This window comes from Trichechus manatus, unplaced genomic scaffold, assembly GCF_000243295.1.
Source record: "Trichechus manatus latirostris isolate Lorelei unplaced genomic scaffold, TriManLat1.0 scaffold00083, whole genome shotgun sequence".
In the NCBI taxonomy this organism is placed as follows: Eukaryota; Metazoa; Chordata; class Mammalia; order Sirenia; family Trichechidae; genus Trichechus; species Trichechus manatus.
The window spans coordinates 8,973,983-8,989,234 of NW_004444019.1; the positions used below are offsets into that span (position 1 = coordinate 8,973,983).

The 15,252-nt window shown below is 41.8% G+C and overlaps 1 protein-coding gene across 1 annotated transcript in view; it reads left to right on the forward strand.

Annotated features, from left to right (window-relative positions):
• The first annotated feature begins 1,922 nt into the window (after positions 1-1,922).
• Positions 1,923-15,252, forward strand: part of SDHAF4 (succinate dehydrogenase complex assembly factor 4) — a 37,201-nt gene continuing 23,871 nt past the window's right edge. Inside the window, exons 1-2 of the mRNA XM_023735931.1 lie at positions 1,923-1,990; positions 4,930-5,267. Of these exons, the coding sequence (XP_023591699.1) occupies positions 1,923-1,990; positions 4,930-5,267 (406 nt within the window). The remainder of the gene's footprint in view (positions 1,991-4,929; positions 5,268-15,252) is intronic.

A 15,252-nucleotide genomic window follows, 5' to 3' on the forward strand; every position in this document is an offset into this window, starting at 1 on the left:
CTACCAAGATTCGTCAAACATATGAAATGGGTTTGATTACTAAGCAGTTAATATAAAAACATCAGAGGGCTACTCTAGTCCATCTCTTTGGCTTTCCAACTTTCACATACACCATTCTTCCCATATTTATACATTTAAAATGCTGCCTACCTTTATCCTTCCATCCAGCCCCAACTCCAGTCCTCTGTGTGATGTCCATTTCTCCTCTGGTTCTATAATGATCTTGTCTCAATAGTTCGCAACCTGTAGACAAAATTATGACCTAACCACCATTGCCCTATATAGTAGTGATATAGGAAAGAAAAGGGAAATTAATTAAATATGTAAACATATGTATGACTCAGTGAGGAAGGAAATAGCTAGACCAGTGTTTTGCAACATTCCTTGTTGTGAATCACCTAGACTACTTGTTAAAAATACAAATTCCAGAGTTCCATTCCAGGCCAACTGAATCAGAATTTCCAGGATAGGATGTGGGTAGCAGCATGTTTTATGTCCCAAACTTCTCTGATAAGAAACACCTATGATAAATGCAGCCCTCAGTTCTGCCACTGGTCGTAAGTCTAGATGACTTATGATTTATCACCACTGCCACCCATTCCCTGTTTCCTTTGTGTTTGACCAGCTCCTCAGCTAATCAGATTTCTTTTACCTAATGGGTGACCCATGGATCTGGAAGATCTCAGGCTTGGGGGTCTTGCCTCATTAGTCTTTGCTCAATTTTTTACAATTCAGCATGATATTGTGAGGAAGTATTCCAGGAGATTCCCTGACTCCTAGTCATACTCCTCTCCCTACTCCCTTTTCCTCCATGGTGGTCAGGGCCAATCACTCAAGCTAGCATCATGACCACTTTTTTTTTTTAACCTTGTGTAGGAGAATAAGCTAAAAATTTCAAGGGAACAGGCTCAGCTTCTAAATTTAGGAAAAACATTATTACATCCCTAAATGAATAATTTCTTTTATAAGGATCAGCACAAAGCTGGTTCCTATGAGGTGGAGGTTAAAGATGTCCCAAATGTCCAACTTTTCCAAGCTGCTGTACCACTCCATCATCTCTAACATCAACTACTCCCTCTCCCCTCAGTACTCGCCCTCCCGTCTCTGGGTTCGCCGCAAAATCTCACAGAACTCAGGAACGATATAAAGGAAATGGTTCACGTGGTTGTGGAGGCTGCCAAGTCCCAAATTCATGGGTCAGGCATAGACTTCTCCCAACCCACTTGGCTGCAGGAGCTGACCAACCCAAACCGGCAGTTCAGACCACAGGCTGCTGGCTCGCAAGGCTTCAGAAGCTAGCGAATCAGGTCATATGATAGGCCACTGGCCCAAGGGGCCGTGGAGGCTGGCAATCTCAGAATTGGCGGGTCAGACAGCAGGCTTCTGGGGAGGTCAATTGATTACGAACCTGAGTGGGATCCAGATGCAAAGAGAGCCTCGCCAGGACATACACATATATGTCATATACAGGCCACACCACAGGGAAGGGCATAAGTTTAGTAAGGGTGGCGCTAGAGACACGCCCTGCTGCAAGGCGGCAACCCAAGACACACCTTGCACCAGTCCTGCCTCATCAACATGTAGAGGTCAGAATCCACAACATTTAAAATGAAAGACAACCACATGATACTGGGAATCATGGCCTAGGCAAGTTGATACATAATCCCAACCATCACAGGTTCCACATTCCTTATTTGCATAGTCCCACTCAATCACTGTGTGTGAGTCACAGAGACTATGGCTGGAAGGGCCATATTAAGTAATTCATTGCACTGCAGTCCCCTAGTGGAAACACTCCTGCTCTAGGTGCAAAAATTGTTAACAGCAACAGAAACTGGAATCATGAAGATGGGTGGCAAGATGTGGTGGGGGGTCTGAGGCTCTGCTCTACTTGCAAGCTGACAGGTTAGCTTGCTACAGTCATGGATGCTGACAGGAGACTCCTGGGTCAGAGACAAGACTTTATTACAGCAAAAGTAGTAGCCAGAGTGTGAGCATATTTGCGCTGGTTCCTGTAGCCCCAACTCCTATAGTGCAATGTAGAGGGCCACATGACACCTGTACACATGGTGGATTGCATTGTAAGAGAACTCAGGGCCAAGGGCCCAGCAGTTTTTGATCAAGGAGCAAACATTTTAGCAAGCAGCAAACGAGCCAGTCCCTCTTCCCCAGGAAAGCAGCAGTTAAATGATAGTCATGCTGTGGTTGCCTTGACCTACTTAGTTGCCTATGACTAGCTACAGAAACTGCTCAGTATTAGGAGATGGATCTGGGAAGCTCAGGGCCCATGGCAGATTGTCTCTACCCACAATGGAAAGCCAAAAATAATGGACAATGTGTCAGAAGTAATAGGCGCCAATCCCTCTTCTACTCTTTAGACCCTGTTATTCTGGCAACACTGGATATCACCGAATACTGTTAGTTGTTTGGAGCATATGCCAAATCCTTTAGGACAGCATCCCAAAGTGCATTTTTTTGCCTCGTTCCAAAGCTATATCTACAATAAGGCTGTCCATCATTCTGTAAGACCAGCCGCTTCTAGATGATGGGGTGCATAAGACTGGCATCAATTACACTTTACATATTACACAGGAAAATGAGTTTTTGTTAAGTAATGTGTGGGATGGTGTATAGGACATTCAATAAGTTCACAGATGGAGTACATAAAAAGAAGCATAAGTCAGGGAAAGCAATATAAATTCAGAGTAATTGTCTATTCCTATAAGAACTAATTGCTATCCCCTTCATGATGATGTAATTAAACCTGCTACCCAGGCTATATAAAACTACTTTAGGGAATCAGGTTGGTCATGGCAGTTGGCAAAGTATGGTGCTAGCCAGTTAGCCTTGGCAGAAGAAACCAAACCCACTGCCATCGAGTTGATTCCAACTCATAGTCACCCGTAGGACAGAGTAGAACTGCTTCATAGGGTTTCCAAGGCTGTAAATCTTTACGGAAGCAGACTGCCACATCATTCTTCTGTGGAGGGGCTGGTGGGTTCAAACCACCGACCTTTGAGTTAGCAGCTGAGTGCTTAACCACTGTGCCACCAAGGCTCTGGTAGAAGAAAAGATGTTAAAAGTATGTGCATGCCTCCTCCATTCTTGCCACCTTTGTTGGGGTGGGGGGGAAGGAGGCTGACTCTAAGATGACCTTCAATGATCTAACTTCTGGTATTAATGCCCTTGTGTTATCCCCTCCTTTTGAGTGTGGGCTGGACTCAGTCTTAATAAATAGAACACAGTACAGCAAGATTGACAGGATGTCACTTCTAAGATTAGATTACAAAAAGACCAGCTTCCATTTTGGGCACCCGCTATTGCTCTCTTGTTCATACTGCAGAAAGCCAGCTGCCATATTCTGAGCTTACATTTGGAGAAGCCCACATAGCAAGGAACTAAGGGAGGTTTCTGGGCCAAAGCCCGGGAGAAACTAAATCCTGCCAATAATCACCTGAGTGAGCTTGGAAACAAATCCCCTCCCAGTTTGCCCGTTATAAGAGACTGGAGCCCCAGCCGAGAGTTTGACTGCAACCTCCTGAAAGACCTTAAGCTAGAGGCATCCTGGTTCCTGGATTCCTGACCCAAAAAATTGTGAGGTCATAAATGTTTGTCATTTTAATCTACTAGATTTTGTATAATTTGTTAGGCATCCATAGATAACTAATACAGTCATCTTGTTCTGATTAAGAGCCCTTCTGCAATGAGTCTTCGAGGATTCAGTGGGACCCAAATGTTCTCATGCTTTGGGATCGTACTTCAAAGAACTATTCCAAAACCTTTACATTCCAGTTCCTTACCAAACCATCAGTCACTATCCATGAAATGATGTAGATTTTTACCTCAGGCCATATCTCCTTTCAGGCAAAGTGTACAAGATAAATTAAGTTTTGCCCTCTGGGAGGATTTTTTCCTCTGCTATTCCTTGAGGGTTCTCTTAAATGGACTCTAAATGCTAAAGCAGTCCATTGCCAGCTGCATCAGCACTTTTAGCAAAGCCATCTTTAATACAGCTTTAAAGTTTTTCCCCAGTCACCTGGTCACAGGGAATTCATCATTAAGCTGTAGACATAAGTTAAGGGTCAGAATTATGATCTTAGGAGTATGAACTGCCTGCTCATGAATATTGCTTGGGCATTGGCTCTGGCCCTGTCGTGTATTTGCCACTCCCACTTAATGTAAGTACTCCTCATCTAAGTTGTTATTGTTAGGTGCCCTTGAGTCAATTCTGACTCATAGTGACGCCATGTGGCAGAGGAGAACAGCCCCATTGGGTTTTCTTGGCTGTTATCTACATGAACAGATTACCAGGTCTTTTCTCCCTCAAAATTGCTGGGTGGGTTCAAAACACCAGCCTTTCAGTTAGCAGCCCAGCGCTTAACCGTTGCACCACCAGGTCTCCTTCCTTATCTAGGAGGACCAGATAATTGACAGTTCATGATGAAAAACTTAGATTGCATGGCCACTTGATGTCACACGGCAGATGCTACCAGGACCCAGTGACTAAGAAACAACTTAAGAACAAAAAACTGATTCTATAAGGACTTCCACAGGTTACGTAAAGCATCCTGATCAGTCGCATATATTCCAACACCATTGGAGCTGTTGGAATTTAAGGGCCAATGGGCAGAGCTACTTGCATTGCAGTCCGGACCAGATGGAGAGCCTTGTTTTACTCTGCACCACACTCAAAGATGTCACCTTTCAGGCCATCTGGTCCACGAGTCAGAACTGAGGAATTAGGAGCTCACTGAACAGGTAGAGATTTAAAACAAAAAGGAGATTTGAAGGAAGTAAAAGGTGGTCAATCTTGTACACTATAAAAAGGATCTTCCAAGAGGCGTTTTCCTTCAGACCAAGAGGCATAAAGTGAATTATTCCTTCATCCAGCTCAGCCTGATCTTGGGTTTTAATCAACAACGAACTCAGGCGGCTGGATGTTCAGCGCTTTCAGCTGTCGAGGGTCGTTTGGGCCGCTCTTGGTGAAAAGTCTGAGTTCATTCCCCGCTCCCGCGTCCTCACAAGCCCGTCCCCTCTTTCCCTGCAGAGCCGGGGCCAGGCGGGCGAATTCCTGGCCCCGCCCCTCACGGCCTGGCGCGCACTGAGAAGGCCCCGCCCTCACGGCGCCGTAGGGCTGCCCCGGAGGTTGCCGCCGGTTCTTTACCGAGGCAGTGTCCGCACGGATGTTGGTGGAGTAGGCGCCATGACCGCATCGGGCCTAGTGGGGCTGCTCGGCAGCGCCTTGGCCACCACGTGGAGGGCTGCAAGTAAGGCTACTGGCGGCTCCGGGGTCAGGGTCGCGGGCGGGATCGTGAAGGCCTGGGAGGCGCGAGAAGCGCCCTCCGCGGAGCAAGCTGCGTGCGGCCCGGGGCTTCGAGCGCACCGGGAGCTGCCGAGCTTTTCCCCTTCGGTTGGGCTACTCGTGCAGCCGTTTCCCTGGGCACGTCCATTTACCTCCGAGGATCTCAGGGGTGGAGCGAGAGCTGGAACATCCCGAGGGCTCCTCCAGCCCGGACATCGCTCTTACTTCCGGCCTGCCCTCGGGCCAAGAAGGGTTGCAGACATCCCGGGGTGTTTATTTGGGAGCTTGCCTGGTGCACCACACTTTGATGCCCGTGAAAAAAAATGGAAAAGAGGACCCTTTGGGAATAAGAGTCACTCATTTACTTTATTTACATCCTTCCTCTTTTCAGAAGGATTTGTGGTATTATAAAATATATATATTGGAAAAGTGCAGAAATGGGCCAAAACAAGTGTAATAAAAAGTAGATGAACCCTCTCCTGTCGAAATGCAAGACGAAAAGGCGGGAAGACATAGGAACTGGACGAATGGACACAGGGAACCCGGGATGGAAAGGGGAAGCATATTGTCACATTGTGGGAATTGCAACCAGTGTCACAAAACAATATGTGTATAAATTTTTGAATAAGAAGTTAACTTGAGCTGTAAACTTTCACCTAAAGCACAATTTAAAAAAAAAAAAAAGTAGATGAAGCCAGACGTGATTACTACGGAGAATGCATGCATACAGATACATCTGGAGAAGTTATGTGTGTAAACTGAGAACAGAATAACTGCCCTTGTACTAAATGGCCCAGATTTATATGCAGTTTGTTTTCCTTTCTGCAGTCATTTTTCCCCAAACACAAACATATTACTTGTTTAAAAAAAGTCCAGAAATAGATAATATAGAAAGTGAAAGTCCCACATTAATCCACCCCAATTTTGTATTTTACAACAAAGGTATATTCAGCACCCCTTTTCACTAGTTTAAAAAGATATGAAGTATTTGATACCAAAAATTTATGTAATACATATGGGAAACAAAACCATTATTTATGAACCCATTGAAGAGCCCTGGTGATGCAGTGGTTAAAGCGCTCGACTGCTAACTGAAAGGTAGGCAGTTTGAAACCACCAGCAGCTCTGCGGGAGAAAGATGTGGCAGTCTGCTTCCATAGAGATTTACAGCCTTGGAAACCCTGTGGGGTCGCAATGAGTCAGAATCCACTCAAAGGTAGCGGGGTTTGGTTTGGGTTGGAATGAACCCGTTACCCAGTTTAAGAAATAGAATATTTCCATTGCCAAGGCGCTCCCTGTGTGCTGCTTCCTGGTCCAATCTAATTTTACATGTTTGTGATCTTTGTAGAAATGGTTTCATACCCTGTGTATTTATTTTACTTGCTTTTTACAGTTAACACGGTTTTGAGATTTATCCATATTGATGTGTGAGGTTGTAGTTCATTCATACATGACACTTTTTCCATTCTCCTTCTCAGTGGACATTTGGATAATCCTAGAAACACCAGGATTGACTGCTACACATTCTTGTGCATGTTACTTTGTGCTTCTATGCAAGGAGTGGAATTCCTCGGCCATATGATACAGGTCTGCTAAATTTTATAACATGATGCCAAGTTGTAAAATCATTTTCTATTCCTACTGGCAAATGGACCCTCATGTACAATCATGAAGCTTTAATATGAAAAGTGTCTTTTGATGAGCAGATATCAATTTTACTATAATCTCATCTTGATCCTTTTGTCTGTTGCTAGTGCCTTTTTTGACGATGGCGCAGGACCATACAGTATTTCGTTCTCTTGTACATAGGGTCGCTATGAGTCGAAACCAACTCAATGGCACCTACAACAGCAGTGCCTTTTGGTCTTCTCTACCCTAAAGCCGTAGAGATATTCTCCTGTATTTTCTTTTAAAAGGTGTCGTTTTGCTTTTTACATTTAAGCTTTTTTTCTACCAGAAACTGATTTTTGTGTATGGTATGAGGCAGGAAACCAATTTCATGTCTTTTTTCTTGTCGATAGCCAGCTGTCCCAGGTCCGTGTATCCTTTCCCCCACTGATGTAATGCCAGGTATCATAAGTCAAGTTTACATACACATGGACTGACTTCTTGGCTCTCTTTTCAGTTCTGTTGGTCTGTTTGTCTATTCCTGTGCTGAGACCTCCAGTCTTAATAACCGTACGTTTGTAATAAATGTTGGTATCTGGAGGATAGGTCTGATCTTGTTTTTCAGAAGTGTCTGTGCTGTGCTGTTCTTGGTTTCTGTCAGTTTATCAAATTCTGTAGCATCAGTTTATCGAATTCTAAAAAGAAAATCCTGTTGGGATTTGATTAATACTGCTTGCTGTCTTTATAATAATGACTCTTCCTATCTAAGAACATGGTATACTAATCCATTTATTTAGATATTCTTTAATTTTTTTATATATAATTTTGTCATTTCTCCATTAATTTCTTGCATACGTTTTTGTTGTTAGTTTCTGGTATCTCACATATTTTATTGTTGCTGTAGATAGTATCATTTTAAAAGGATCATTTTCTAATTGGTACTTATATGGAAAAACAGAGTTAACTTTTTGATTTTGTATCTAGTTACCTTGCTAACCTAAAGGTTGGCAGTTCAGATCCACCAGCTGCTTGGTGGGAGAAAGATGTGGCAGTCTGCTTCTGTACAAATTGTTGTTGTTGTTAGGTCCGTCCAGTCAGTTACGACTCATAGTGACTCTATGTACAACAGAACGAAACACTGCCTAGTCCTGTGCCATCCTCACAGTCATTGTTACACTTGAGCCCATTGGTGCAGACACTGTGTCAGTCGATCTCATTGAGGGTCTGCCTCTTTTTCGATAACCCTCTACTTTACCAAGCATGAAGTCCTTCTCCAGGGACTGGTAGCTTGTGATAGATAACATGTGCAAAGTGTGTGAGAGGAAGTCTCGCCATCCTTGCTTCTAAGGAGCACTCCAGCTGTACTTCTTCCAAGACAGATTTGTTCGTTCTTTTGGCAGTCCATGGTGTATTCAGTATTCTTCGCCAACACCATAATTCAGAAGCATCAATTCTTTGCTCTTCCTTATTCATTGCCCAGCTTTTGCATGCTTATGAGGCCACTGAAAACACCATGGCTTGGGTCAGACACACCTTAGTCCCTAAAGTGACATCTTTGCTTTTTAACACTTTAAAGAGGTCTTTTGCAGCAGATTTGCCCAATGCAATGCATCTTTTGATTTCTTGACTTCTGCTTCCATGGGTGTTGATTGTGGATCCAAGTAAAATGAAGTCCTTGACAACTTCAGTCTTTTCCCCGTTTGCCTATTGGTCCAGTTGTGAGGATTTTTGTTTTCTTAATGTTGAGGTGTAATCCATACTGAAGGTTGTGGTCTTTGATCTTCATCAGTAAGTGCTTCAAGTCCTCTTCACTTTTTCAGCAAGCAAGGTTGTGTCATCTGCATAACGCAGGTCATTAATGAGTCTTCCTCTAATCCTGATGCCCCGTTCTTCATATAGTCCAGGTTCTTGGATTATTTGCTCAGTATACACATTGAATAAGTATGATGAAAGGATACAACCCTGGCGCACGTTTCCTGACTTTAACCCACTCAGTATCTCCTGGTTCTGTTTGTACAACTGCCTCTTGATCTATGTACAGGTTCCTCATGAGCACAATTGTTCTGAAATTCCCATTCTTCGCAGTGTTATCCATAATTTATTATGATCCACACAGTCAAATGCCTTTGCATAGTCAATAAAACACAGGTAAACATCTTTCTGGTATTCTCTGCTTTCAGCTAGGATCCATCTGACATCAGCAATGATATCCTTCTTTCCATGTCCTCTTCTGAATCCAGCTTGAATTTCTGGCAGTTCCCTGTCGATGTACTGCTGCAGCTGCTTTTGAATGATCTTCATCATAATTTTACTTACGTGTGGTATTAATGATATTGTTCGATAATTTCTGCATTTTGTTGTATCACCTTTCTTTAGAATAGGCGTAAATATGGATCTCTTCCAGTTGATTGGTGAGGTAGCTGTCTTCCAAATTTCTTGGCATAGACAAGTGAGCACTTTCAGCACTGCATCTGTCTGTTGAAACATCTCAGTTGGTATTGCATCAATTCCTGGAGCCTTGTTTTTCACCAGTGGCTTCAGTGCAGCTTGGACTTCTTCCTTCAGTACCACTGATTCTTGATCATATGCTGCCTCCTGAAATGACTGAACATCAACCAATTCTTTTTGATACAGTGGCTGTGTGTATGCCTTCCATCTTTTGATGCTTCCTGCGTCGTTTAATATTTTCCCTGTAGAGTCCTTCAGTATTGCGACTCGAGGCTTGAATTTTTTCTTCACTTCTTTCAGCTTGATAAATACCAAGCATGTTCTTTCCTTTTGATTTTCTAACTCTAGATCTTTGTACATGTCATTATAGTACTTTATCTTCTCCAGCTGCCCTTTGAAATCTTCTGTTCAGCTCTTTTACTTCATAATTTCTTCTGTAAATATTACAGCCTTGGAAACCCTATAGGGCAGTTCTCCTCTGTCCTGTAAGGTCATTATGAGTCAGAATTGACTCGGTGATAACAGGAACCTTGCTAAACCACCTGATCAGCTGAAATAATTTATTTGCAGATTTGGGCAGGTTGCTCATACATGCTATTTGAATATCATGACAGTCTAGTTTCTCCCTTTCTAATTTTTATGTCTTTTTCTTTTCTCATATTTTTCTGTCCTTCCTCAGATTTCTAATACCATGTTGACTGGAAGTGGTGACAATAGGCATATTTATCTTGTTCCTGATTGTAAAGGGGATGCATTTTTATTGCATCATTAAGTGTGATGTTAGCTGTAGATAGTCCTCTTCTATTTTTGAAAGAGTTTTTGTTTTGTTTTGTTTGCTTATGTATTTGTCTTTTTTTTTAATCTAAATAAATCTTGAAATTTTCAGAGTTCATTTTTCTTCATTTTATAAGGTGATTATTTCATTTTTCTTCTTTATCTATTGAAGTGGTGAATATAGGTTTTTCTAATACTAAATCACTCATCCATTCTTAGAAAATATTCAGATTGATCATGATGATTATATTTTTAAATAAAATGCCATTAGATTTGGTATACTAATACTTTGTTTAAAAATTGGCCTGTAATTTTCCTCTCTGACACTTTCTGGTTTTGAAATTAACGTTATTCTAGCTTCATACAGTGAATAGTGAGTCGTCTCACCTTTTTCCCTTCTTTGTTAGATTGTGTTCAAGATTGGAATTATCTGCTCTTGAGTGTTTGGTTAAACTTGCTTGTAAAACTATGTAGACCTTGTTTGTCTTTGAGAGAAGATTTTAAATTACTATTTTAAAGTCAGGAAAGGTGTGCGTTAGGGTTGTATCCTTTCACCATACCTATTCAGTCTGTATGCTGAGCAGATAATTGGAGAAGCTGGACTAAATGAAGAAGAACGGGGTGTCAGAATTGGAGGAAGACTCATTAACAACCTGCCATATACAGATGACACAGCCTTGCTTGCTGAAAGTGAAGAGGACTTGAAGCACTTACTGATGAAGATCAAAGACCACAACCTTCAGTATGGATTACACCTCAACATTAAGAAAACAAAAATCCTCACAACTGGGCAAATAGGCAACATCATGATAAACGGGGAAAAGATTGAAGTTGTCAAGGATTTCATTTTACTTGGATCCACAATCAATACCCATGGAAGCAGCAGTCAAGAAATCAAAAGATGCATTGCATGGGGCAAATCTGCTGCAAAAGACCTCTTTAAAGTGTTGAAAAGCAAAGATATCACTTTAAGGACTAAGGTGCACCTGACCCAAGCCATGGTGTTTTCAATGGCCTCATAAGCATGCAAAAGCTGGGCAATGAATAAGGAAGAGCAAAGAATTGATGCTTCTGAATTATGGTGTTGGCGAAGAATACTGAATACACCATGGACTGCCAAAAGAACGAACAAATCTGTCTTGGAAGAAGTACAGCTGGAGTGCTCCTTAGAAGCAAGGATGGCGAGAATTCCTTTCACACACCCAGTCCCTGGAGAAGGACGTTACGATTGGTAAAGTAGAGGGTCATCAAAAAAGAGGAAGACCCTCAATGAGATGGACCGACACAGTGGCTACAACAGTGAGCTTAAGCATAACAACGATTGTGAGGATGGTACAGGACCAGGCAGTGTTTCATTTGTTGTACATAGGGTCGCTATGAGTCGGAACTGACTCTATGGCACCTAACAACAACAACATCATTTTAATTTCTGTAATGGTTATTGTCATATTTATCAGGTTTTCTCTTTCTCTTTAAGTCAGTTTTGATAAGTTAATTTTTAGAAAAGTATTGATTTTGACTGCCTTCAATATATAGGCACGAAGTTCCTGGTATTCTTTTTAATTTCTGCTCTCTATTAATTCTACACTGTCTCTTTCTCGTATTATTTAGTTTGCTTTCTCTTATTTTTTCATATTAGACCTACCAAGAGCTTCATAGTAGTTTTAATCTTTTCAGAAAACTGTCTTTTAGTTTTGTTGATCTCTCAGTTTTATGTCTTTTATCTGTGTTATTCATTTCTTCTTTTACTGTTATTTTCTTTCCATTTTCTGTAGTTTTTTTTTTTGAAACATGGGAAACGTGTGTCTCACATAAACAACATATGGCTTTTTTTTGTTTGTTTTTGCAGTCTGTCAGTCTACACCTTTTAACAGGAGAATTCAGTTCTGTTACACTTATTATAATTGACTTTATTTCTACCATGTAATTTTTTGCACCATCTAATTGTCCAGCTTTGTTTGAATCAAGTTCTTCCCTTTGTTTCCCTTGCTAGTTTGGAAGATATGCATCTTCTTTTCTTTTCTTGGTCACCCTTGAAATTTAAATGCATACTTAACTAAGTCTAAAGTTAATATCTTTACTCTCCTCCTGAACAGTACAAAGCTTAAGAATGCTTTGGATTCACTCAGTCTGTATGTTGTTCAGCCTTTTAGGTCTGTTAATGTGATGTGTTTGTGTGTGTGGGAGGGAGGGAGTTGTGAGTTTGATAACCCCACAAGTCAGATATTTTTAATGTTTTATATAATCAATGAATAAAACCATTTTATTTTCTATTTCTTTTTATCTCAAAGTTTAATATACTTCTGTGATTACTTTCTTAAAGTATATTGTTTAGAAATTCCTTTGGTGAGAGTCTTGAGTGGTGAAGTTTTTCACTGTTCTTTTTTATATCTGTGTCATTTTAAATCTGAAAATGTCTATTTCTCCCTTGTTCTTGAAAGGTAGTTTCAATGAATATGTCATTTTCTCATAGCTCTACCTTCTGGCTTTCATTGTAGCTATTGGAAGTCAACCGTTGGTCTAATTTCTGTTCTTTTATAAGTAATCTGACTTTTGTGTGGCGGCTTTTAAGATCTTCCTTTGATGTTGAGGCTCTTCATTTTAACTTTATCTCTGAGTGTGAGTTGGCTTGTTTTTTTTTTTCCAGTTCTGCTTGCAGTGCTTTGTGCTTCTGAAATCTGAAGAGCTTGTCCTTCCAAACTTTTGGAGAATTCTTAGACGTTGTCTTTTAAATATTTTGCCTCTCTTCATCTTTCCATTATCTCCTTCTGGAACTATGATTAAACAAACATTTGTTTTTTAGACCTTGTCATTGTGTCCTCTACATTCTTAACTTCTCTTTCATAATTTTCATCTCTTTCTGTGCTGCTTTCTGTATAATTTCTTCAGAAATTTCTTCCTGTTCATGAATTCTGTCTGCAAATGTATCCATTCTGCCATTCAACCCTTTATTAAATTTTAAGTTAAAATCATATTTCTGAATTTCTGTGTGTGTGTGTGTGTGTGTGTGTGTGTGTGTGTTTTAAGTTGGCCTAGTCATTTTTCATAGTCCCAAATTCTTAACTCATTTTTGGCTTTTTTTATTTCTAAAAATACCTTAAATAATTATTTTATATCCTGATCCCAGTTATTTCAGTGCCTGAAATCTTTGTGCTTTGGTCCTATTCAGTTGTTTGTGGACTCTGCAAGCTCTTGCTTGTGAAGGCTTATTTGCTTGAGTGTTTTACTGAGATTCTGTCTGTGAGATTTCCATGAGACATGGGTTGAGACAGTATTTATCCTCAGAAGATTTGCTTCTGTTTTTGCCATGTGTCTGGAGGCACTTCACACTTGAGTCTTCTTTATATTAAGATGCTCCCATTGGGGGTTTTTGAACCAGGCAAATAGTCTTAATAGGCCTAGTTTCATAGGCCTAAACACTGGTATGGTCAGCCAATGGCTTCAAAATCTCAGAAGGGTGTTCTTTTTTTTACATCTCCACTCATAGCCAAGGTTGAGATGGACACTTTTCCTTCTTTAACGGTTCTCTTCCTTAACTGGAGGTTTTCCTCAGGTTCTTTGCTCTTTGGACCAGCAACATGAGCATCACCTTATTAAAAATGCAGAATCTTGAGGCAGAAGCACCACGCTGTCCCTCCACAGCAAAGATCTGAAAAACTAAGCCAAACAGAAAACAGCAATCCTGAAATCCTAAACTTCAAATGAAGAGATACAGAACTCAGCCAAACACCAAATCGAATAAGAACCTGACAGAGAGCAGAGAGCGAGGAAACGTACATGGAGAGGTCCCCTATCAGCTAATGTGGCACGGATCCGCCATCTTGGACTCCTATCAGAGACCAGCAGATAGGGGTTACGATAAAGCAGCTTCACGGAGCTTCAAGCAGGAGACAGACCAACTGGTAAACAGCAATATATGCTTTCCCACCCCCCACGCTTCTTCACCCCTACTCGGCCTCCTCTGCTTCCTGCAGCCACAGTCTCTTGGCCAGGAAGCACCAGCTGCTTGGATTCCACCTGCCCGCACTGGCTGACTCCGGAGTGCCATTTGTTGGCTGCTGGTGTTGCTTTTTTCCGCTTCTTTTGATTTCTTCCTTACCTCTCACCACCTCCCCCTCCTTTTGCTCAAATACCTGGCTCCGTGCGCCATCTTTGCTTCTTCCTGAGGGGCTGTGGAGCTCCATTTGAGTGTGGAACTGCTTTCCGGTCCATGCTGCCACATTGGTGGGATCCTGGGGCTTTTGTTTGTTTGTTTTCAATTGTTTGTTTGTTTTCTTTTTCTTTTCTCCAGTTGGGAGCCCATTCTGGCCGTGCGGTGCTGTGCAGCTTGGGACCTACCCCCTCAGCTTGTGCAGATGCACAGAGGGACCCCTGAGGACATTTCTTTTTTCATGGAGTTTTTTTTTTTTTCCCCGTTTTTTTTGGGGGGGTCTTGTTTTTTTTTTTTAATTTGTTTTGTTTTCTTTTCCCTCTTTTTCCCTTTTTGTCTTTCTTCATTACTCAGTTTCTCTTCTCTCTATACCTTCCTTCTCTTCCTGTCCCCAGAATTCCTGGCGTTGAATACCTCTACACCACCTAGCCAGGCTGTACTTCAGCACCTGGGAACAACTTCCTCAGACCTCGTAGCCGCACCGGTGGGATCCCTGGGAGCTTTCCTGTTCTTTTTTCTTTCTAATTTTTATTTATTCATTCTTTTCTTTTTTTTCTTCTTCCGCTTTTTGTTTTTCTTCTTTTCATAGTCTCTTATCTCACCACTCCAACGGCAAGCTCCCTTAGGACTCTTCTGTTTGTATATTTTTGGCTCCTTTTCGTCTCTCCTCTCTCCCATACTCATCTTAGCTCCACACATCACAATCTCCCCCCTCCATCCTGCCTACCTGCACCGTGCACTTCACATCACACCACCCAGCAGCACAGGCACGGCCTACCGGAACCTGCCCTGCACTGATTACTGACCTGCCCTGGTGGCTGTAGTAAGTGCCACAAACAACCCACCCCAGCAACTCCTCTTCAGCTAGACTTGCCCTGCTGTACCATATCTGAGCCACTGACCCTGCCAACTGGAGAAGGAGGCAAAAAGTATTGTGCCCACAGATGAGCAAACAACAAAGAACACAAGC